This window comes from Ictalurus furcatus, chromosome 28, assembly GCF_023375685.1.
Source record: "Ictalurus furcatus strain D&B chromosome 28, Billie_1.0, whole genome shotgun sequence".
NCBI classification, from domain to species: Eukaryota; Metazoa; Chordata; class Actinopteri; order Siluriformes; family Ictaluridae; genus Ictalurus; species Ictalurus furcatus.
The window spans coordinates 14,603,888-14,626,639 of NC_071282.1; the positions used below are offsets into that span (position 1 = coordinate 14,603,888).

General features: G+C 38.5%; 2 protein-coding genes across 4 annotated transcripts; both read left to right on the plus strand.

The window, feature by feature from the left end:
• The first annotated feature begins 24 nt into the window (after positions 1-24).
• On the plus strand, positions 25-14,828 carry LOC128603357 (neutral alpha-glucosidase AB-like). Of its 2 annotated transcripts, XM_053617705.1 has the most exons (25): positions 25-50; positions 804-902; positions 1,069-1,177; positions 2,215-2,342; positions 2,555-2,734; positions 3,378-3,443; positions 4,278-4,335; positions 4,868-4,946; positions 5,147-5,243; positions 5,337-5,511; positions 5,625-5,778; positions 6,741-6,976; positions 7,084-7,210; positions 7,314-7,393; positions 7,599-7,739; positions 8,841-8,937; positions 9,029-9,130; positions 9,479-9,722; positions 9,967-10,031; positions 10,126-10,202; positions 10,544-10,618; positions 11,053-11,166; positions 11,456-11,568; positions 12,894-12,994; positions 13,572-14,828. In XM_053617705.1, the coding sequence occupies exons 1-25, from the start codon at positions 31-33 to the stop codon at positions 13,679-13,681; spliced, it is 2,847 nt and encodes a 948-aa protein (XP_053473680.1). In that variant the 5' UTR covers positions 25-30; the 3' UTR covers positions 13,682-14,828. The 2 variants fall into 2 exon arrangements, with proteins under 2 accessions (XP_053473680.1, XP_053473681.1); XM_053617706.1 differs by lacking the exon at positions 3,378-3,443.
• A 1,839-nt stretch (positions 14,829-16,667) lies between these two features.
• Positions 16,668-22,721, plus strand: LOC128603361 (endothelial differentiation-related factor 1 homolog). Of its 2 annotated transcripts, XM_053617714.1 has the most exons (5): positions 16,676-16,881; positions 19,469-19,520; positions 20,932-21,092; positions 21,382-21,475; positions 22,000-22,721. In XM_053617714.1, the coding sequence occupies exons 1-5, from the start codon at positions 16,804-16,806 to the stop codon at positions 22,059-22,061; spliced, it is 447 nt and encodes a 148-aa protein (XP_053473689.1). In that variant the 5' UTR covers positions 16,676-16,803; the 3' UTR covers positions 22,062-22,721. The 2 variants fall into 2 exon arrangements, with proteins under 2 accessions (XP_053473688.1, XP_053473689.1); XM_053617713.1 differs by lacking the exon at positions 22,000-22,721 and having other exon boundaries at positions 16,668-16,881; positions 21,382-21,990.
• The last annotated feature ends 31 nt before the right edge of the window (positions 22,722-22,752 follow it).

The following is a 22,752-nucleotide window of genomic DNA, read 5'->3' on the forward strand; positions in this document are numbered from 1 at the left end:
TCACGGAGTTCAAAGTTCATAGCAGCAACTATGGCGCCTTCCAGTGAGAGGTACTGTCATTGTCAGCTCTTTAATAGGATTATATTAATAATCTCTCGATACATTTAAAATGTTAGACTTTAGAGTATTTTTTTAAATACTGCTTTATTGCTTTCACGCGCAATAAACGTCATGAAATTTTACGTCATGTAATAGATCATTCTATTTCCGGTTATTGAGTTTAAATCAATAACCGGGTTCAGTAATAACAACACTGGATACTGAAACGAGCTAGCTGTCTACGGTAATGCTAACGAAGTAGACTATATATATATATATATATATATATATATATATATATATATATATATATATATACACACACACATATATATATATATACACACATATACATATATGTGTGTGTGTGTATATATATATATATATATATATATATATATATATATATATATATATTTGTACACATATATACAAAAGCTTTAGTCGTGTTGTCTGTTATATCTCTGTACCAATATTTTTGTGGAGAGATGTGAATTGAGTCATGCTACTCTACATACAGAAACCCAACAGTGTCCTGACGAATCTTTATAACTGACTTCATAGATAAAATCATTCATTTGTTTACTGATTGAAAATGTCCCATAAGTCAATTTAATGCCAGTATACCGTGAGAAAGGGTTCAATTAAATTAGCCAGTACAATGATGTCATTCATTTGGACAGTTCCTTTTGCATCAAAGAACAAATTCAGCGAGATATTCTGTCAAGTTTGTGTTTGTAATCATATCTTCTTACATTGTACAGGATGGGACGAGTGCTAGTGGTGCTGCTGGTGCTGTGTTTTAGTGTCGAGGCTGTGGATCGTGGTAACTTCAAAACATGCGAGCAGAGCGCCTTCTGCAAGTGAGTATGTGAAAGAGACGTTAGCATAAAAAAAAAATAAATCATGACCCGGAAGTAAAAACAAGTGATTTTGATCATTTTTTAGCTGATCTTTGTGGTTTCATATTCACACAGCTTATTTCTGTATTTGGTTTTCTAATGTGTGTGTGTGTGTGTGTGTGGGTAGGCGTCAGAGGGAGCTGAAGCCAGATCAGTCTCCATACCGAGCTCTGCTAGATACCTTAGAGCTCAGTGACTCCAGGATTACACTGCAGCTCATTAATGATAATAACAAGGTCAGAGCACTATACATATTCATGTATTCATCTATCTATTATATACATTCACCTTTACTTTATTAGGAATATTCATGCAATTATCCAATCAGCCAATCACACGGTTGCCTGGTCTTTTTTCCAATCTTCAACTGTCCAGTTTCGGTGAGCCTGTGCCACTGTAGCCTCTGAATCTAGTTCTTGGCTGACAGGTGTTCATTCTGAGATGCCTTTCTGCTCACCACGATTGTACAGTGGATTGTCAGTGGTTGTAGAGTGGTTATTTAAGTTACTGTACCCTTTGCTGTGAGGTTGTTCAAGTCTGGCCATTCTCCTCTGACCTCTCTCATCAACATCCATCCATCCATCCATCCATCCATTTTCCATACCGTTTATCCTACACGGGGTCGTGGGGGAGCCTGGAGTTTATCCCAGTGGACTCGGGGTACAAGGCGGGGGACACTGTGGATGTGGGTGCTAATACATAGCAGGGCATGATCGCACACACAACCATTCACACACTACAGGCAATTTGGAAATGCCAATCAGCCTACATTGTTTTGGACTTGGGGAGGAAACCAGAGTACCCAGAGGAAGCACAGGGAGAACATACAAACTTCACGCATACAGGGCTGAGGCGGGATTCAAACCCCAAACCTCCATCCCCGGGCACTCGAGGATCTCTCTCATCAACATGTTTTTTGTTTTTTATTGCCCCCCCCCCCCCCATTCTGTGTGTAAAATCCCAGGATATGAGCTGTTTCTGAAATCCTCAAACCAGCCCATCTGTCACTAACCAACCACCATGCCACGGTCAAAGTTGATGTTTGATTTGAACATTAACTAAAGCTCTAGTCCTGTATCTGTATGATGTTATGCACTGCTCTGATGCCACATAATTGAATGATCTGATAACTGCATGAATAAGCAGATGTACAGGCGTTCCTATTAAAGTGGCTGGTGAGTGTATACTATTATATCAATTATACAGACTCTTATTTTCCTCACCAACATAAAGAAGGAGATAAATATAAACTGCTGTGTGTTTGTGTGTGCAGGTGCGTCTGCTCTTGGAGCTGTACAGACTGCAGGGCAACATGACACGGGTTAAAATCAACGAGCTGAAGCCTCTCAGACCTCGTTACGAGGTCCGGGATGTCCTCATCACTGATCCTCCTACCAAACCGTGAGTCAAGTGACATGTGGATGAAGGTTTTAAGTCATCCAGGTCATTTTTGGATAGTCGAAGCAGCATTTTCAAATCAAAGACTTGATTATTAAATCGTTAAATTATATTATAATTTTTTTACCATGTTAACTCGGTTAATTTTCGTTAACTGATCCTAATGAAAAGTAAATGGTTGGTGGAATTCTACTCGATGCACTGTGTCGTTTCAGCATGACGGTGGTGACTCAGGACAAGAACGGCGTGGTGCTCTCTCTGGGCGCAGATGAACGGCGGCTGATCGTCAGCGCTCAACCCTTCCGCCTCGACATCATAGAGGGCCCACTAGTGCTGCTATCCCTCAATTCCCGAGGCCTGCTGGCCTTCGAGCACCTCCGTCTGCGCAAAGACACGTGAGTGACTACCCCATAATCACTCTGTCTAATAACAACTCAATTAATCAACGCTTTTCCATCTGTTGGTGTTTTCTAACTCTGGTACCGCATCAACACTGGACTGAGTTTAGCAAAAGCTTCAGAAAGCAAAAGACCGTGAGAGAGAGAGTTCAAAGTGATTCTCGCTCTGTCACGTAGCAGTGGTCTTTGAGGTGCCTTTCAGCTCAGCCATTTGAAGGCTATTCAAATAATAAAAGTAGGCAGTATTGCACTGTTGATGTTTAAATGGCCGAAACTCGTAGTTTTAAGAATGTCTGAGGGTTCATGATCTAGGAGGTTGATTGAGACACACCTTGACTCGATTTTTTTTTTTGCATGACATGAATAAACTTCATTGGGAGTAAAATTTCATTGGTAATTCAAAATCATTTTGTTTCCTACAACAGGACCCTCCATTACCCTTGTTATTCTTCTGATTAATTGATATAAATGCTGAAATGTTTGCCTTATAATATTAAGTTTCATCAGATTTCTCCATTTTCTCCTTTATTTCATCCTCTATTATTTTTCCTCCTTTCCATTCCCTGTGTTTCTCTCTCTCTCTCTCTCTCTCTCTCTCTCTCTCTCTCTCTCTCTTGACCTCTCTCTCCTTTTCCTCCAGCATCTCTCATAAAATAACAAGCACTTTCGGTAGCATGTGGGACTCGATCAAGAGCGTGTTCTCTAGGTAATGTCTTCGGTGTGTTTTGTGATCATGTTTGTGCGTGTCTGTGTGCATTAAACCACCAATGGCATGTTAAGCCAGGGTGTGAATGGGGTCCGAACATTAAAGGTGGAGTTTGTAATGTTTGAAGTAATTTTGATAGACCCATACATTTCAAATAATTAAAAAAAAATACATCAGAGAAAACAAATTTGTAAAATCACCTGTGCAATAAATCGGACGTGTTCCTTCATTCGAGGTGCTGTTTGCAATTTTTACGACCCAGAAATGAGCTCCACCCCCTGCCAAAACAGAGCAGCTTAGTTCTGTTTTTTTTTTTCTTCTTTTTTTTCTTTTCTTTTCTATTTTTATTTTTTAAAGGCAACTGATTGAGAGTGTGCAGCATTTGGGGAGAAGAGGAAGGCCTGTGGGTGCAACACAGGCATCAAATGATTTTAAACAATACAAACTGCTACTTTAAGCGTCAGCTGTTAGTTGGACTCATTGTATGTGATCCCGCATATCATCTACTGACAAGCCACATTTCCCATGCCCTACACCTTTAACAGCATAAACTGATGATAAATGTATGTCTCCTTAAAGCCGTATTGTAGTATTTTTAACAAGATAATCATTAGGTATATGATTATATGATTAGAATATTTTATACATTTTGCATGCCAATAAAGGCAATTTATTTTATATCATATGTTGCATGTGTGAGAGGCAAGCCTTTGAGTCTCTTGTGCATAAAACATTTTTGTTGGCATTTGTAATAATTGTTAAATGAGTAGTCATTTTGGCATGTTATTTTCTGCTTGTAAATTTATCCCAAGTCTGTGTATGTGTGTGTTTCAGTAAACAAGACCCAGAGGAAGCTGGTGGGTCAGAGAGTGCTGAGGATGCAGGTGATGAGGTATGAAAATGGTATAAAATGGGGATGAAGTTCAAGATCTTGATTCACATTTCCCTCTAATTTTGAAATGTATTTATTCCAATACAGCTTATGTTTATAGCTGTCTGTCTGTCTTTCCATGTATGTATATATGTACTGGTCGGTCGGTCTGTCTGTCTGTCCATGTATGTATATATGTACTGGTCGGTTGGTCTGTCTGTCTGTCCAATGGTCTATCTGTGTATCTGTTGCTCTGTCTGTTGGTTGGTCAGTCTGTCTGTCTAATAATCTGCATATCTGTCTGTCTGTCTGTCCATCCAATGGTCTATCTGTCTATCTATCATTCTGTCTGTCTGTCTGACTATCTGATAATCTGTCTGTCTGTCTGTCTGTCTGTCCAATCTTCTGTCTATTGCTTTGTCTGTCTGTCAGTCCAATGGTCTATCTATCGCTTTGTCTGTCTGTCTGATAATCTCCCTGTCTATCTATCTACCTGTCCGTCTGTCTGTCTAACTGTTGATCTGTCTGTCTGTCTGTCTGCCATCTGTTTCAGGGTGAAGAGGGAAAAGAGGAAGAGAAGCCTGGCATGTGGGAGGAGACATTTAAAACCCACAGTGACTCAAAGCCCAATGGTGCTCACTCTAAAACCAGCCTCATTGTATATATTTACTCATGTATTATAGTACACATTTATGCAAGTAGTTATCACACTGATTATTAATCATGTAACTAAACTACAACTTACTGATCTGAACACAGGTTCAAGACCAGGTTCCTTCCATGCCCTCGTTTTGGACACTAATCTCTGCCTCTTTATTCTCTGCTCATTCAGGTCCAACATCCATTAGTCTAGACTTCTCTTTTCCGGGCGTGGAACATGTTTACGGCATTCCCGAGCACGCAGACACTCTCAAACTGAAAAACACGGAGTAAGTTTTTCTGCTTGCTTACACACTTCAAGCCAAAGAGACCCAACCATGTTCATGTTCATTAAGTGTACTCGGTTCTCTGTGTGCTCTCAGTGGGAGTGACCCGTATCGGCTTTATAACCTGGACGTGTTCCAGTATGAGCTGCACAACCCCATGGCCCTGTACGGCTCCGTGCCCATGCTCATATCCCACAATGCTCAGCGCACCATGGGTGTCTTCTGGTTGAATGCAGCTGAGACCTGGGTGGACATCACCTCCAGCTCTTTGGTAAGACACCAGGGCTGTGTGCTTCTTCACATTCACGCAGAACAGGAAATACACTGTGAAATTTAATACTGGTAACTGTGTGTGTGTGTGTGTGTGTGTGTGTGGTGTTGCAGATGATGTTTGGTAAGATGCTGGACTTTGTCCAGGGTTCGAGTGAAGTCCCGCAGACGGATGTGCGCTGGATCTCTGAGAGTGGCATCATCGATGTCTTTATCATGCTCGGACCAACACCAAGTGACGTTTTCACGCAATACGCCTCACTGACAGGTACACACACGTATGAGCAAACCCAAGTACGCACACACACACACACACACAAGTATCAAAACCATCAGTACACCTAGGCCCTGATTTACTAAAATCCAAAGTAACGAGCACTAATTTGCTAAATTTTTTTTACTAAGGCATACTTTAGATAAACTTTCTCATTATTAAGACTTAGTAATTGGCATAATTTTGTCTTCAACTGATGTAAAAAGGCCTCTGCAAATGTAATACATGTCCTCCATTTATTCATTTGTGTACTCAGTCACAGTTCTCAGAGTGACTTTCAGGCTGCTGTAAATGTCATTACAAGTGTTCAGTTAGTCTACTTGCATTGGTACGCCCTTTATTTTTATATTCTATTTTTAAGTAGAAACGCACTAAATTGCATATTCACTGTGGCAAATGAGCAAAACGGACAACATCTGAAGCTTATGGGACAAATAAAGACTACATTCATTAGTGTGAATATGCAGTATGCATTTATAGTGACACAATTAATGCATTCGTTCATTCATTCATCCTTAGTAACTGCCTGGTCAGGGTTGTGATGGTTGAAATTTGTCTACTAGTTTGTTTATATTTTGGGAAATATAACTAACTTTAAATTTGGTAGAAAATGTTGCAGGTAGGTACAAATAGGAATAATAACTCTGAGAGCAGGATTGAAGAAAAAAACATTCCTGTGCACACTATAATTAAAAATAATAATAATAATACAATTTTCCAGTTTAGCCCACGCCCACTTTGCATCTAAATCCAAATATGAATGTTTGAAGCACTAAACAAATACAGCTACGAGTTGCATTACATCCCTAACACATTCAAATAAACACACATAATATAGACAAAGTACACCTTATTAACAAGTACACACACAGCTTGTGTGTATAGTCTTGTCTTTGTGTATGCCGCTCTTAGTATAAACCCACACATTAATCTTTCTTTGCTCACTGCTGTTCTAGGCACTCAGGCCTTCCCTCCTCTTTCCACTCTTGGATACCATCAGTGTCGCTGGAACTACAATGATCAGGAAGATGTCAAAGCTGTCGATCAGGGTTTCGACGAGCATGACATCCCCTATGACTTCATCTGGTTGGACATTGAGCACACTGATGGCAAACGTTACTTCACCTGGGACCCTGAAAAATTCCCACAGCCCAAAGAAATGCTTCAGGGGCTCATGGAAAAGAGACGTAAGGTGTGTGGGCATGTGTTTGTATTTATGTGCGTTTCTGAAGTACAGGTGGAATGCAGCTGGACTGAAAATGAATCACTGCCTGGTAATGTATAATAATGTTTTCTCAGATGGTCACCATTGTAGACCCTCACATCAAAGTGGACAGTGGCTACAAGATTCACAATGAAATTCGCTCCAAGGATTTTTATGTCAAGAACAAAGACGGAGCAGATTATGAAGGCTGGTGCTGGCCAGGTCGGTTAGATCACTTTCATGGCTACAGTACTGTTAGCATAAAATCAGTAATGGCTCTTTCATTAAATACAGCACCAAATCAGTTTCTGCTCTTCTCTTGAAGGAAGTGCTGGATATCCCGACTTCACCAACCATGAGATGAGAGCCTGGTGGGCTAACCAGTTTGGCCACAACCAGTATGAGGTAAGAAGCTCTTATTCAATCTCTACTACTGAGGGTAAACATTGCTCTTTTTATTCTGAGCTTGGACCTGCTCATCGTTTCTAAATATATATAATATATATATTATAAAGCATATTAAAGGAATATAATTAGATGCAATTGAAATTTGAATATCAGATTCGAAAGAGAGAATGAGCTTTTTGTTTGTACTTTTTCTTCTGGCCAGGGTTCCATGGAGAACCTGTATACGTGGAACGATATGAACGAACCATCTGTGTTTAACGGGCCGGAGGTGACCATGCACAAAGACGCGCTGTTAGGCGGCTGGGAGAACAGAGACGTGCACAACCTCTACGGGCTATATGTGGTGAGAGAGTAATCAGTTTAACCCATACGTTCATAATCAGTAATCAAATAGAGTTTAGGCTGAGTGATAGCAGAAGAGCAGATTTAAAAAAAAAAAAATAGAAGAGGAGCATTCTGGGAGCTCTTTAAGCTAGGAGAAGTAAAAAAATCCAAGACGTTAGAAGTTTACAGCATCTATTGCTTACAACCAGGTAATTACCTGTGTTTAAAATGTTTCGTATAGTACTCCTATTCAATCTCACCCAAAAGTGTGTAGTAAACAACAGAAATATGTCAATGCGGTACAAAGAAACAACAGTTACCGAAAATACACATAAGCACCATGCTTATTCACTGAAATATTGCAGATAGCTGAAAAAAAAATCATCTCAGCTAATATACTGGCTAGTTAATGCTAACTGATAAATATTAGCAACAGCTGAGTAGTTTGTTAGCGTGCTGTTTTTTTTTTTTTTTAGCCATTGTTGTGACCAGGTTAATTACTAAGAAAGTGACATTGAATATTTTTTATTTTTTTCCTCAGAAGCTCTTTAGTTCTTAGTTAACTGTGCTAGTTAGCTTGATTGTGAAACCGAAAATTAGCCATTTATGCTAGCTGCACTGGTACTGTATTTACACCAACTCCTTTTCCTAAATGAAGACTAAAGCTGGTTTTAACTGCTTTAAAACCTCTCTCATCCACCTCATAGCAATATACCTTTTTATTTTTTTCACTTAAACTGTTAAACGTGAACACTCTTTGGTCACAGTAGCTGTGAAAATTTGCTGCACAAAAGTGAAGCAGTCTGAGGTAATTCTGAGGTAAATTTAACCAACAGCTAGTCTGTACATGGCTGTTTAGTCGACTAGATAATAATTCTCGCATATTGAATACAACTATGAGGAATATTATGTAATATACAGTATGTACTGGTGCAGTATCGACTATACTATATAAAATATGCCATTTGGAACACAGCCACTACCATTTTCCAGCTCTTCACTAATTGTGATGATAAATTGTGATGAAGCAGAAAAAGTAGTAAACTATGTTAGCTAGGATGAGGTTAGAGTTTCAGGACTCGTTAGTTTTCTGTTTACGATGTTATTCTTTAACCTTTAGCACATGGCGACTGCTGAAGGCTTGACCCAGCGCTCTGGTGGCACAGAGAGACCGTTTGTTCTCTCCAGAGCCTTTTTCGCAGGATCCCAGCGCTATGGTGAGGTTCAGCAAGTATATTGTTAGTCATTGTTCACTAGATTTTCTTCTTGAACATCTCTCCTATCCTCTCACCTTCTTATCTTTTTCAGGAGCAATATGGACAGGAGATAACGCAGCTGAGTGGGGCCATCTGAAGATGTCCATCCCCATGTGTCTGAGTCTGGGACTGGTGGGCATTTCCTTTTGTGGAGGTAAAAACTAGATGGACATAACTAGTCAACTATTCATATGGTTGCTTTACTGACACCAAATTTATTAGTGGTACCAAATTTATCAGTGGTAGAAATAAGATGAACCTTTATAAAATTTTGGGAACACCACATTTATTTAGCATGATGCATATTTTCATAAGAATTACTGTATTACACTGCATTACAGTCCTTTGTATGGTTATACAAGAGGCTGGTCTATATATATATATATATATATATATATATATATATATATATATATATATATATATATATATATATATATATATATATAAAATGATTAGTATATTAGTTGTAAATGAGTCTGACTCTCATCGCTGTCTTTAGCCGATGTTGGTGGTTTCTTCAAGCATCCGAGTGCTGAGTTGTTGGTACGTTGGTACCAGGCGGGTGCATACCAGCCGTTTTTTCGTAGCCATGCCCACTTGGACACCCCTCGGCGTGAACCCTGGCTCTTTGGGCCAGAAAACACGGCTCTGATCAGAGAAGCGATACGTCAAAGATATACACTACTACCCTACTGGTACCAGCTCTTCTATAACGCTTATCGCACTGGACAGCCTGTCATGAGGTGGGTCTCTCTGTTTGACGTATAGATTTATTTTAGTTTATGAAAATAGTGTTTCCATCTAGATGTTCTGAAAAAGATGTTTTTGTCACCTTTATTCAGAGCTTCTTGTGCATTAAAACAGGTGGCTGGAACCATCACTACTACAGACATCCTATCTGAGAATTTGTATGCCTTCACTCATTTTAGCTTTATATCTTTATCTCTGTCTGTTTCTGTTGGTCTGCATCCCTTCGGTCACACCCAGGGCTCTGTGGGTGAACTATCCCGAGGAACCAGCTACATTCGCCATTGAGAATGAATATTTAATTGGTGAGTGAAAACGAACTGTGCCAGCTTGACACTAAAGGATATATATAATTTATCCATAATTTTTAATAAAGACCTCACTTGTCATCGTTAACAGGTAAAGATCTGCTTGTACACCCTGTTACTGACGAGGGCGCAAAGAGCGTCACAGCCTACCTGCCTGGGAAAGGAGAGGTGCAGTATAGCTTCAAATTAATATTAACATTTTATGCCTGAATCACACCCTTGCTTCAGTGGATAATCTCACCTGGATACTGTAATCGTTTATAATAACACTCTCCACTGTGTCATCCAGGAGATAATTGTTTAGTTGACTAGGAATATGGAGCTTAGAAATAATTGTGATCTTACATAGACCTGACGTCATGTATACAAATTTTTAGAAAATAAGCTGACCTAGAGTAGACCGAGAAGTCCCTATTTTTAAGGGTTCTTTTTTAGGGTAGTGCGCACGTTATCAGCCGTTTCATGTTTACTATCCCTAATATTGCTGTGATTCCTTTATTATTTTGCAGGTTTGGTACGATGTTCACACATTCCACAAACATGAAGGGGCTCAGAATCTCCACATTCCAGTCACCATGAGCTCAGTGAGTTGAATCGTGCAGTACCATTGTTAGGTTACATACTCGAGATTTTTTGTTACAGCCTGTAACACCTCATCACTCCATAAGACACCAAACCAAGAGCTTTTCCACTTCTGTCCACCAATCATGCTCTCTTCTGCTGTCTTCTGCTGGACCAATGCAAAATGCATAAAGTTATAGAACTGGAGGAAATTATTAGTTTAGTTACAGTCCTGTTTATAAATCAGCTGGCAGTTTTAAATTAAGTGTTGAAATAAAACAAAATGCTTATTTGAATGCTAAAATTGGATATTCTCTGGAATCTTTATTGAATTTATCTATTAATTGTTTAAAAAAAATTTAATAGCACTGTTCCAAAAAAAAAATCTTGACATGGCAGATTGTGTGTGTGTTGTGTAAACTGTAAACCTTTCAGAAATGTTGTAACTTGTCCATAGATCCCAGTGTTCCAGCGTGGTGGCTCCATCATCAGCAGGAAGGACCGCATCAGGAGATCCTCCTCCTGTATGGAGAATGACCCGTACACCCTCTACATAGCACTGAGTGCTCAGGTACACTAGCTGCAGGGGGCGCGCTAGTGTTAGTTTTCAGTTTTCAGATGTTTAGTGCTACAACTTTGCTCTTACATCGCCTTACACTCGTCACACTACCCAGGGTATATGTAGTCCTGTGTATGGAGCTTGTACAAGACATAGTCTTGTAGCCTACCACATATGTGATTGCAGTGGTAGCTCAGTCGTTAAGACTTTGGACTACTGATAGGATGGTCGTGAGATCAAAACAAAATCAAATCAAAGGTAAAAAAAAAAATTCTATGAAAATCTCCTGTTTCTTTTCTAGGGCACCGCTGAAGGAGAGCTCTACATTGATGATTTCCACACCTTCAACTTTGAAAAAGAAAAGCAGTTTATCCACAGGCGACTGCACTTCTTTGATAATGTGCTTACCTCCAGGTGTAGTATAATATCTTGCTCTCCCTACACATACCAAAACCCATAGTTCGCTGTCATTTGTAGGCTACTTGGGTTACTAAAGAGTGAAATGAATTGACTCAATGTCTGTGAGACTACACTGCGCTTTCATGGCTTCTTCAGATATATATATTTCGCAGCAAAGGGCTCTTTGTGTTCATTCATTCATTCATTCATTCATTCATTCGTTCATTCATTTATTTGGTGACAAATTATATCTTGTTGGTTGGTGATTAAATTTTGTTCAAATAATCTTTTCTTGTCGTCCATCTCATTTGGCATTTTGAAAGTATAAGCACATCATCGCACCTTGCGGTTTGTATTTAGAAGTCCAACATACAGAATATGTCCATTTAGTTCTAGCATCTAGTATTCATCATCTGTGTATGACTTATAATGAATTAAGGCTATTGTTGCCAGTTACCATACAAAAAGTCTTCCTTCTGTTACAGCTGTTTTTTTGTTTGATTACATTGTTGTAGTTTGAAATGTTCCTTCCATTATAGGCTGTTCTTTGTTGGTCACATCATTGTAGTTTTTACTCTTCCTTCCATTACGGGCTGTTCTTCAGTATCGGACAAAAAATGTTGATATCATGTCAGCGCTAATTTGAAGTCGAACTGTTTTGTCTGCCGTGGGCTATCCTTTGTTCGTTGTAGTGTAGTTTCAATTGTTCCTTCCATTATGAGCTGTTGTTTATTTTATTCGTTGTTGTTGCTTTACTGTTCTTTATATTAGGGGCTCGTCCCTGTTAGTCATATTGTTGTAGTTTGAGCTGTTCCTTCTATTACAGGCAGTTCTTTTCTGTTTGCATCCTTGTAGTTTTACGGTTCTTTCCATTGTAAGCTATTTGTTGTTGGTTAGTTGTGGTTTGAACTGTTACTTCTGTTATGGACGGTTCTTTATTTGTCGTGTTGTAATTTTACATTTCTTCAATGGCTTTTGTTTTGTTTTGTTTGAACTGTTCCGTACCTTATGGGTTGATTTGTTGGGTTTGTTGTGTGTTTGAACTATTATGGTCTGCCTGTTTTTTTGTTACATTGTACTTTTGCCATTTCTTCAGGGACTTTTCTGCCCCTTCTGGGCTGTTCACATTGTTGTAGTTTGACATATTCTATAGTTTATGGGCTGCTCACATTGTTGTAGTATTTGTCTTCCTTTCGTTATGAGGTTTTTTTTTCCTCCTCAGTGTCGGCTCTTCATGTTGTTGTCATTTGAGCTGTTCTGTCCCTTATGGGTTGTTCTAACTGTTGTAGTTTTTGTTTGTTTGTTTCTTCCATTATGAGATATATTCTTTTTCTCCTCAGTAATCTGGCTCCAGACTCGAAGTTCACCACAGCAGCATGGATAGAGAAGGTGGTAATAATTGGAGCCACTCGTCCATCTTCTGTCTCCGTGAAGACGGCAGGTCAGTGTGTTTTTGGTTCTGGTTGACTCACTTTAGTTTCTTTATCACTGTGTTATGATCCTGATAACAAGAGCTCTGCCGTAAATGCGCTTGAGGATTTAAAACGTGGTCACATATTTTCCATTGTACAACATCTGGAGCATTAAGCAGAACACATTTAATAGATTTATACTTAACAGTCATGGATAAGTAAAATACTGATTTGAGAAATGCTTTATCCATGGTTTATGGATGAAGAGTTTACGGCTGTGTTAGGGATTTAAAGATGATGATGATGGTGATGATTATAATAATAATAATCATGATGATGATGATGATGATGATTATTATTATGAGCTTCCAAGTGCTGCAGCTGATTAAGATGTTGCCATATTGGCAGGAGATCACAAGGGCATTCAGCTCCCCTAAAACACTGTGCATTCAGCTGTCATATTATTCCATTAGAGAAACTGATTAAATAGCATGCGAGCATCAGTTTCAAAAGATGCAGTGATTGGCTTATTATTGCCAAAAATAATAATGTTCAGCTTGTTAAAATAGTTGATATTATTTGCATTATTGTCCATGCTTTTCCTAGATGGTGCGGAGTCTGCTGTGGAGTTTGATTTTGATTCTGCAGTGTCAGTGTTAACATTGCATAAACCTGGCGTCAATGCAGGGACCGACTGGACTGTGACGTTGCAGTAACACACACACACCACACACACACACACACACCACACACACACACACACACACAGGTTACTAGGACATAAACAAATTTATGCACACATCATCTTACCAGAGGGAGCAACACTTTTTTTTTTGCCAGATTTGATTCCTTCACACACATGCACTGGGAATGAGTGTGCGTAGAATATTTAGGTTTGGGACAATTTTAGGTTGAGAATGTAAATAGAGAAGGATAAAAAAAATAGGATCATTAGAGGAAAAATAAATATTTTAAATTTCTCTGAATTATGTTCCTATTATTGACCATTACATCACTTTTATTTTAAAATCATTTGCATCAAGTTTGAATTAAGGAGAACCAGAAGTATCTGTAGATGATGGTCAAAGCATATTTCCTCTATTAATACCCCCCCCAGTGGAAGACGATTTATGAAGGAATGTGGAAACTTTTGCGCTGACTTTCAATATTCCAGTTTTCCACACGAGTAATAAGAAAATATCATAGCTAGAGTTGTTAAATCCTCATTGTAAATGTGATTTAGAAAAGGCCTAAATAATAGGTTAAAATTGAGCCATACAGTATTTCACTATATTTACTACCTGATTTAGTATAGTTTGGAGATTGATGTCTTTCTTAGACGACCTCCAATGACTACAATGACTTGAATAAAATTCAACCGCTCGTTTACGCTGATTATTCAGTATAATTTACTACATGTTTATAATACTATTATCAATTGGTTTCTGATTTCTTTGATTTGTGTTTACGTTTCCTCAGTATTTCATTTGAATGTTCAGAATTAAAACAATGGTTGTTTGAAACACAAATATCCATATGAGTGTCAATAGGTGTGTTAATATTGTATTTGAGCTGTGTAAATTAAGAGAAGTCGACTGCATCCCTGACCCAAACATTAAAGCATTAATTCATTCCAAGGCCTTTCAATCTCAATGAAAACTTTAGGTTTTGATCTGATCAGATCTTTAGGTTTTGATAAAGCTTACATCTCTGTGGATCCTCTGTGAACTCTGTTATACTGATGGAGGTTCAGGTAATGTTCTTTCGCTTAGGATAAGATAGGCCACTCGGGAAATGTTTCATGTCAATGCCTGGCTCATAAACTCATGGATGGCTGAAATAAAGATGATGATAGATCTCTCATTCTGTCTTGCTGTCTTTCTCCAAGAAAACCAGATGTGCTATATCTAGTGTGAGCTGAAGAAATATGAGATTGTGCAGCTGTAAAATCCCTTTGTTATCCATCCTTATGTGAAAAAGTAAAGAGCTTGCAACACAAAACTGTAAAATGTGTCAAATATGGTGTTGGGACTGGTGGTCCAGGGACTCTTCGGAAGTGTGTTGCAAAAACTTTCCACTATTAGAGAACATGGTACATACACAGTATACATAGTACATACTTTTGAATGTATTGCAAAAAAGAGCATGCAAGTACTGGGACATAAGGAAGAGAATGTTGTTGCCTAGTTACGCTCTCACTGTCACCGTAAACACACTCCTCGTTGCATTTCAGCTTTTCTTCATTCATTAATCCTTATATAATTTATACTATATAATTTAATTTACCATTTCCTTGATTTTATTTTTCCACATTTCATTTACACCTCTTTAAAATGCGTCCTTGAATTCGGTGAAGCAAACCGTCACGAGGAGGAGTTCTCTTCCCTCGCGCAAGCAGTTCCAATAATAGCTGAAAAAGTGTCCACAGGGCCACACTTTGAAACTCAACATGAAATAGTAGACGATTGGGATACTCATTTCAACATACTACGATTTGGAACACACTAATTCTCATCTTGGTTACTATTTAAGGCGGATAGTAGGCGAATTGAGATGAAGCAAAGGTCTTGTCTATGCCATAATAAGAATGATATAGGGCAAACTATTATACAAACATACACATTTTTTCACATAGTTTTTCAAGTCCTTAACGCTCTACTGGGTTCATGCCACATTTCCTCTGAATAAAAAACATGGTAAACGGAAAACTATGTATCCTTTTTTTGTGTAATTTGTATTTTGATTGGACAATGTGTGTATATTCTGTGAATATACATATATCACACACCTTCTCAATCACTCAATCGGAAGTGTCAGCGAAGCAAGCTGAAAAATCTGCCGTGACTGTCAGCGGCTATGTTTCCACCCACGTATAATTATTTGAATTTTGGGATATCACACACAAAAAAACACTGGATGGAAACACCACATGTGAATAAAATCTCCAAAATGTCCAGTGCGCTCAATTGAGGCATTATTTTTTTTTATTCAATTAAAAGACATGTGCATAAACTATGATAGAAACACTTTTACCAAATAAATTCCTCAATGTTCATCAAAAACGTCACGTGACTTTGCCTCAACAAACCATGCAATTGGATAATTGGCTGAGAAAATAAAACAAAAAAAACACACAAAAAAAAAACCCAGCAGACAACGAGAGGTATGTTTGGATAGACGACTTCATACTGGTTTCCCCGGAAGTAATGATTTTGTTCTGTTGAACACATGGTAAGGAAATAGTGCTTACCAAATGTTTTTCGCATAAGTTAAATTTGCAACTTGGATGAAAACAAATCTACTGATGTGCTGTATGAATCTACAGTCTGGCCTAGAAAGAAATGAGCCCCAGCGTCACTTCTTTATACGATTCTTGATGTTTTTTATTACAACCACTGGTGGCGCTGTTGTGCTTAGTTCCACAAAATTCCAAGATAATCGTCCATTTGTTTACAGCACCGAATCTAAATGAAAGACAGGGGTGATTAGCCTTCCTAACACATTTATACCAGCTGCTCATATGGGGCACAGAAATGATGAGCCAGATAGAAACCTCCAAAGCTTCTAAATCGGTAAAATATATTCTCTGGATGGCGTTCACTGAAGATGGACAAACGGTTATTTGCATTGTTGTCTATCAGAGCTGCAGTGATGACGTGGGATAAACGTGAGGTGGCGCTGCTGGCTTATGTTTAACCACCAGACAACAAGCTACACCTCTCCGCTTCACTCCCAAACACAACGAGAAATCGGCTAGGCTGCTGCGTTAGCTTGTTATCTGTGAGCTTTTGTACAACTGTAAGGGGTCTTTTTTTTTGGCAACCACCATCTGGAAACTATGGCGGAGAGCGACTGGGACACGGTGACTGTGTTGAGGAAGAAGGGCCCGTCTTCAGCACAGGCCAAATCCAAACAGGTTAGCGGAGTGGAGCCGTGTTTTAGTCAGTTTAGCTTAGCGGCTCAGGCCGAGGCGTGCTGCTGCTTCCTCGCGCCGCTCTAGCACGCGCTCGACTTGAGCATGCGCTCGTGGCGTGTCTCGCGCTCCGACGCGGTTCGGTGAGACCGAATTTACGGTAATGTGACCGAATCCTAAATTAGTTGTGTGTATATATACATGTATGTGCGTATGTGTATGTGTGTATAAGTAAACAGGGGCTGGAGTTGTGCTAAGATATCATTGTATTTATAGTGAACCGTCGCTGAGAAACAGTTTCGTGAACTAAAATGTTTTAACGGTCAGTGACGTAACTGCGGCTAAAAGACCGAATAATGTCGATTTTTTTTTATTTAGTAACGCTTTGTTTCAGTTGTACTTCTGTGAGTTTAGTCCACGGGAGATTGTTTATAAATGTACCGAATGTTAAGGGTGGGTTTTATAGTGTGTATATTCGGAGTTACAATAGTGCTGGTACTAATATATATATATATATATATATATATATATATATATATATATATATATATATATATAAAAACATAAACTTTAACATATGGTCAGTTACTTGGTGTTGAGATTAGCAATGGGTTTGAATTCAATGTTAAAATAAAATACTGAAGAAACTTGATATCTCAGAAAATTGACTTCATTTACAACAAATATCAGTATTATATTGTCATATCGTAAGTCCTGAGACATACGACACAATCTAATCTTGTGTGTTTTACAACGTAAAAATAGCGAACGGTAAATGTTTTTTGTTTTTCGCACATTCTGTGTAAACTCTATTAGACTAGCTGCGTTTACATCGACAACAATAATCCACTCTTAATCAGATTAAGACCATACTCTAATTAAGAAACTACCAAGTAAACAGCAATTTTTACCTACCTTAATCTAATTAAGGTCATAATCAAAGTAAGCAATAACCGAATTAAGACAGGTGAGTACTCCTGTTTTAAGCGCATTATGGACGTGTATTACAGACATGTAAACACCTTAATCACATTATGAACGTTGTGTGGGAGTTTTCACCGCATTTTGCGACAGGACACGATCACACACGGCAGTTTTACGGTGAACAAGAGAGTTCGGCCGCGTCCCAAATCGCGTACTTTCCTACTATAGGCCTGTAGTGGGGAAAAATACATGCATCTCGGCTACTATATAGACGGTAACTACGCGATTTGGGACATACCCACGGCTTCAAGCAGTTGTCTATATGGCTTCAAGCAGTTGTGTATTAGCACGTATAACATGACAAATAATTAACTGCACTTAAAGCGTTCGTAAAAAAAAAATAAATAAAAACACCCAAAACTGTATGTTGATGCATACATTCTGGAGGGACGTCGGACGGCGTGGCGCGGTGACGTAATGACGCGGGCTGTTAATCTAATTATGTTCTAAAACATGTAAAACGGGAACATGACAGGAGTATTCTAAAAGCGATTCATGTAAACACCTTAATCACATTATTATCTTAATCAGAGTAGGGTCAATAATTAGATTAATGCTGTCCATGTAAACATAGTCACTGTCGTATGTGAAAATCCCGGAAGACGAGGTATCCAGTGTAGTTCTCGAATCATCTTTGACAAATTCTTCCAAAAACCGCCGCTCTGTCAAACAAAATACATCACGTAAAGCAGAGTAGTTGTTTGTCACGTTTATCGGGGTGTAACAATGCACTCCAGTCATAATTCAGTTCGACTGTCAGAATGTTTTGAACACAATTTTAATGAAGAAAAATTAGGACTGAAAATACTTTTTTTTCCTGAATCATAAACAGTGCGAACTGTGCATTTTTGTTTGTATAAAATGAAATGAATCAAAAAGTGCGGTGAACAGAGGTTTAGTACTGTAAACAGAATGCACTACAGGTTCACCATTTCTTAAAAATAAATACATAAATGTATAAATTCTCCAATAAATTTCTTCTTTTTTTTTTCTTTAATCTATAAATGTTCTTGTTTTAAAAAAAAAAAAAAGTCAGAGCCAGGGAAGATGATGGACTGAAATACAATGAGCTCCCTATAAAGCAGCACCTGAGGCATCATTTAAACCAGGAATAGAGCTCCAAAGTTGGCTAAAATGGCCCCCTGTTTTTCTGCTACCTCTTTCTTGGGCACTGTAAATCACAGTGGCGTGGCTCTAGTGTCAATTGAAAGCTACTGAAGAGCTGTTTTTAATGGATCTGGTATGGTTCTGTAAGCATATGACCTATAATGCGTGTTGGTCATTGTGATCCGTAGCAATCGGTCACTTCACAACCTTCAGATGATTCTCGGTAATAGCACAGGCTCGTTATGAAAGAATGCGGTCATATGACCAGCGTACTCTATGTGTTGAAGTTTAAACAGTGCGATTGCATTGGATAATTGCATAATTTAATGGAATGTTGACGAGGCACATGGTCACTTTTTTGCATTGCGATGCATCATTACACCCCTACGTGTTTATATTGCTTTTAAGAATATAGATTAAATATGTTAGAGTTACAGGATTGCTGTAGTTTCTGGTCCATGACTGTGTTAACAACACTAATGCAGTTTTACACATTCAGGCTATCAACGCGGCCCAGAGGCGTGGAGAAGAGGTGGAGACCACCAAGAAATGTAAGTGTGCCTGGATTCAAAATATATGTTGAGATACAGATGGGTGACAAATTAAGGGAAATGCTGGTGGCTCTGTTATGCCACTTGTTTGGGTCCACTTTGTCACTAAGTATAATTATGGTTATTCAGACTGATCACCTTCAACCTATGATGAAAAATGTTGTAAATCACATGGTGTAGCCTTCACAGTCACCAGATCTCAACCTAACTCAACACTTATGTGAGATGTTGGAAGCTTTGTGAATGCCTATGGCTTTTCTCATTACTAAAAAAAAATAGAGATTATCGTACTGCTCATAAAACATTCACTACTATGTTCAAGAGATAAACCAGTTTAGATGGAAAGGGTCGCAAGCCGACTGATTAGACATCTGAAAACGTCGTTAATTTAGCTACCCTTCCTTGAAAAAAAATCCAGCACTGTGGAATAACGACCCATACAGAAATCATCTTTTACTATAAATAATGCTTTACGATGAGCTCTGTTAGAGAGCTACATGGCTATCTATCGTTTCAATAAGATGTTACATGTTGAGTAAGAAAAAAAGCCATCTCCGGGTCACTTTTAAAATCTTTTAAATCAGGAGTTGTTGACGTCTTTGACGAGCCAAGCCAATGTTGATTCTGGTTTTATTACGAACTCTGTCGCGTACCATTTTTGCCTGTAGACTCTGCTCCGTTCGTCGTTTTTAGTTTTTACAGCCGGTGATTCATGGTCCATGGTCTCGCTTGTTGTGACAACTAACCTATGCTACTCCCACACCTTATACTCGACGAATTGGCCGGAGCTACTTTTCTCTGTTTATGGATATGACGAGACACGCACGGGCAAATGACGCATGTATGCGATTCCTGCAAAATCTGAACTGATGGGTCTAAAATATAAATACTTTAGTGAATCAGAGTAAGACAAAAAAACACGGTTTGGAAGACGGATTTATGATGTACTTACTCGTTATATAAATTTTGTTTATTTTGTACAAAAGAAAAAAGTTGTATAGTGTACCTTTAACAACAAATATAACATTTCCCTTTTAGGATAAATGGTAAAGATTAGACAGCCATGTAAGTTGACAGTGCAGTGCAATCATTAACAGTGGTGCTACACTGTGTTTATCACAGAAGGTGAAAGGTCACTATTTATTTATTTTTTCTCCTTTTTCCAAGTACTTGGCTCGATTTCTTGATCCAGATCCATAAATAAATCTTGAACTAGTCTTTACACAGGAACCATGTTTGATATGGGTTAGGCTGAATCCCAAAATGGTTGCTATTAGTTTGAACACAGGGTTAATCTTTATCAGTTACATGTAATTTTGAATAAATGTCACTTTCTTTCTGTAAAGTTGGTGATTTTTTTTTTTCATTGGGGGTAAATAAGGGCTTCTAATGCCTGTGTTTTTGAACCCAGGGACAGCAGGACAGAATAAACAGCATGTGGTGACTAAGAACACGGCTAAACTGGACCGTGAGACAGAAGAGCTGCACCATGAAAGAGTGACACTGGAGGTGGGCAAGGTCATCCAGCAAGGCCGCCAAGAAAAGGGAATGACTCAGAAAGACCTGGCTACTGTGCGTAATCATTTTTTACATACAATATATGTTAGTTGGTGAAGATATGTCTTGTTTATGAAGTCGTCTGCTTGAATAATCATAGGAAGGGGTGAGTTGAGCCACTGGCTCAACTTAACCCAGGCCTTCACCCCACTTTCCCATATATAATGTATATGTGTGTGTGTGTGTTAATTTTGTCTGCTTAAACATTCCTACTAAAGCTGTTAATTCTGATTTATTTGAGAGGAATCAAATCTCTAAACCAATCAAACAAATCTCTGAGACTTTTTCTTTCTCCGCTCAACAGAAAATTAACGAGAAGCCTCAGGTCATCGCTGACTATGAAGCTGGAAAAGCAATCCCCAACAACCAGATTATGGGCAAGATCGAGAGAGTACTTGGTAACGAGCTTAAAATGCAGAAGCATTTTTATTGCAAAAAGAATACGTGTAAAAAAAAAAAAAAAAATCTGTAAGGATGTTTTCGTGTCTGATGTCCCTCTGAAGTCAAATCTGAAATACAAAGTTATTATACTGTTCTGCTAAAATATTTTATAAAGTCTGAGAAAACACTGAGTACAAATCTGAATTGCCAGGTTGTGTTTCAACAGCTCCTTCCTGTGAGATTTTTCTCATTAATGTGTAGTCTTTGTGCATTATAAAGATTCTTGCACTTCATACAAACATAGTAAGCCCATCAGAGGTCATATTCAACTGAAGATAGTGATTGGACAGTAAGTTTTAAACTTGGTACATTTTTTTTAAGTGATTAACATTTTTGGTTGTGCAGGTTACCAAACAGTAGTGCACATTTGTTTTTCAAAATTTTCACCCGTTGTGCCTCAAGTGTAGCGAAAAAGTCAAAACCACCTTCAGTTAATAAGCAAATTCTTCTGTTTTTTTTTTTTGTTTGTTTTTTTTTAAAGGGATGAAGTTGCGTGGGAAAGATATTGGGCAGCCCTTGGAGCCCAAATCAAAGAAGAAATGAGGACAAAGCCTCGAAATCAGCCCCCCCTTCCTCCCTCCCTCATACCCATGCATCACACTAAGAATAGACTTATGTCTCTCACACACACACACAGGTTTGAGTATTGCGTGATGTGACTAAAATGGCAAACAAAAGTTGCATTTGCTATAACGTGGAGGTAGCCATGAACACATTTCTGAAGCGGCCCTACTGTAACGATCGTCTAATTGTAATATTAAACAAATACACTGCCACCTAGTGTTTTGGAGGACATGTGTGTGTGTGTGTATACACACACACCCCTCACCCAACTAATAGCCTCAATTTATATCAAGCTCTGTCTTTTGCATTTGGAGAAACTAGAATGGTGTGAGAGACATAAATCAGCTTTAACTGCCTAAATCTTGAATCCCTCTGACTATCCTGTTCTCCTCTTCCCCCTTTCACGGGCTGATCTCACTGACGTCCTGCTGTTGGACTCGGTGCGTCACTGCATGCACAGGCTGCATTATAATACAACCACCTTTACAATAACAAAGGACAGCTATGTTGCAAGACTTAATAAATCCTAAGTGCTGCGATGATTTTGATAAATGACTGCTTTGGCATGTAAATTTTTTTTTTTCTTTAAACAAAAATGTGAAATCTCATTAAATTGCCAAATTGATGCAGAAACACAAATAGTAATGACTGCGGTTTGAAATTTCTTTGC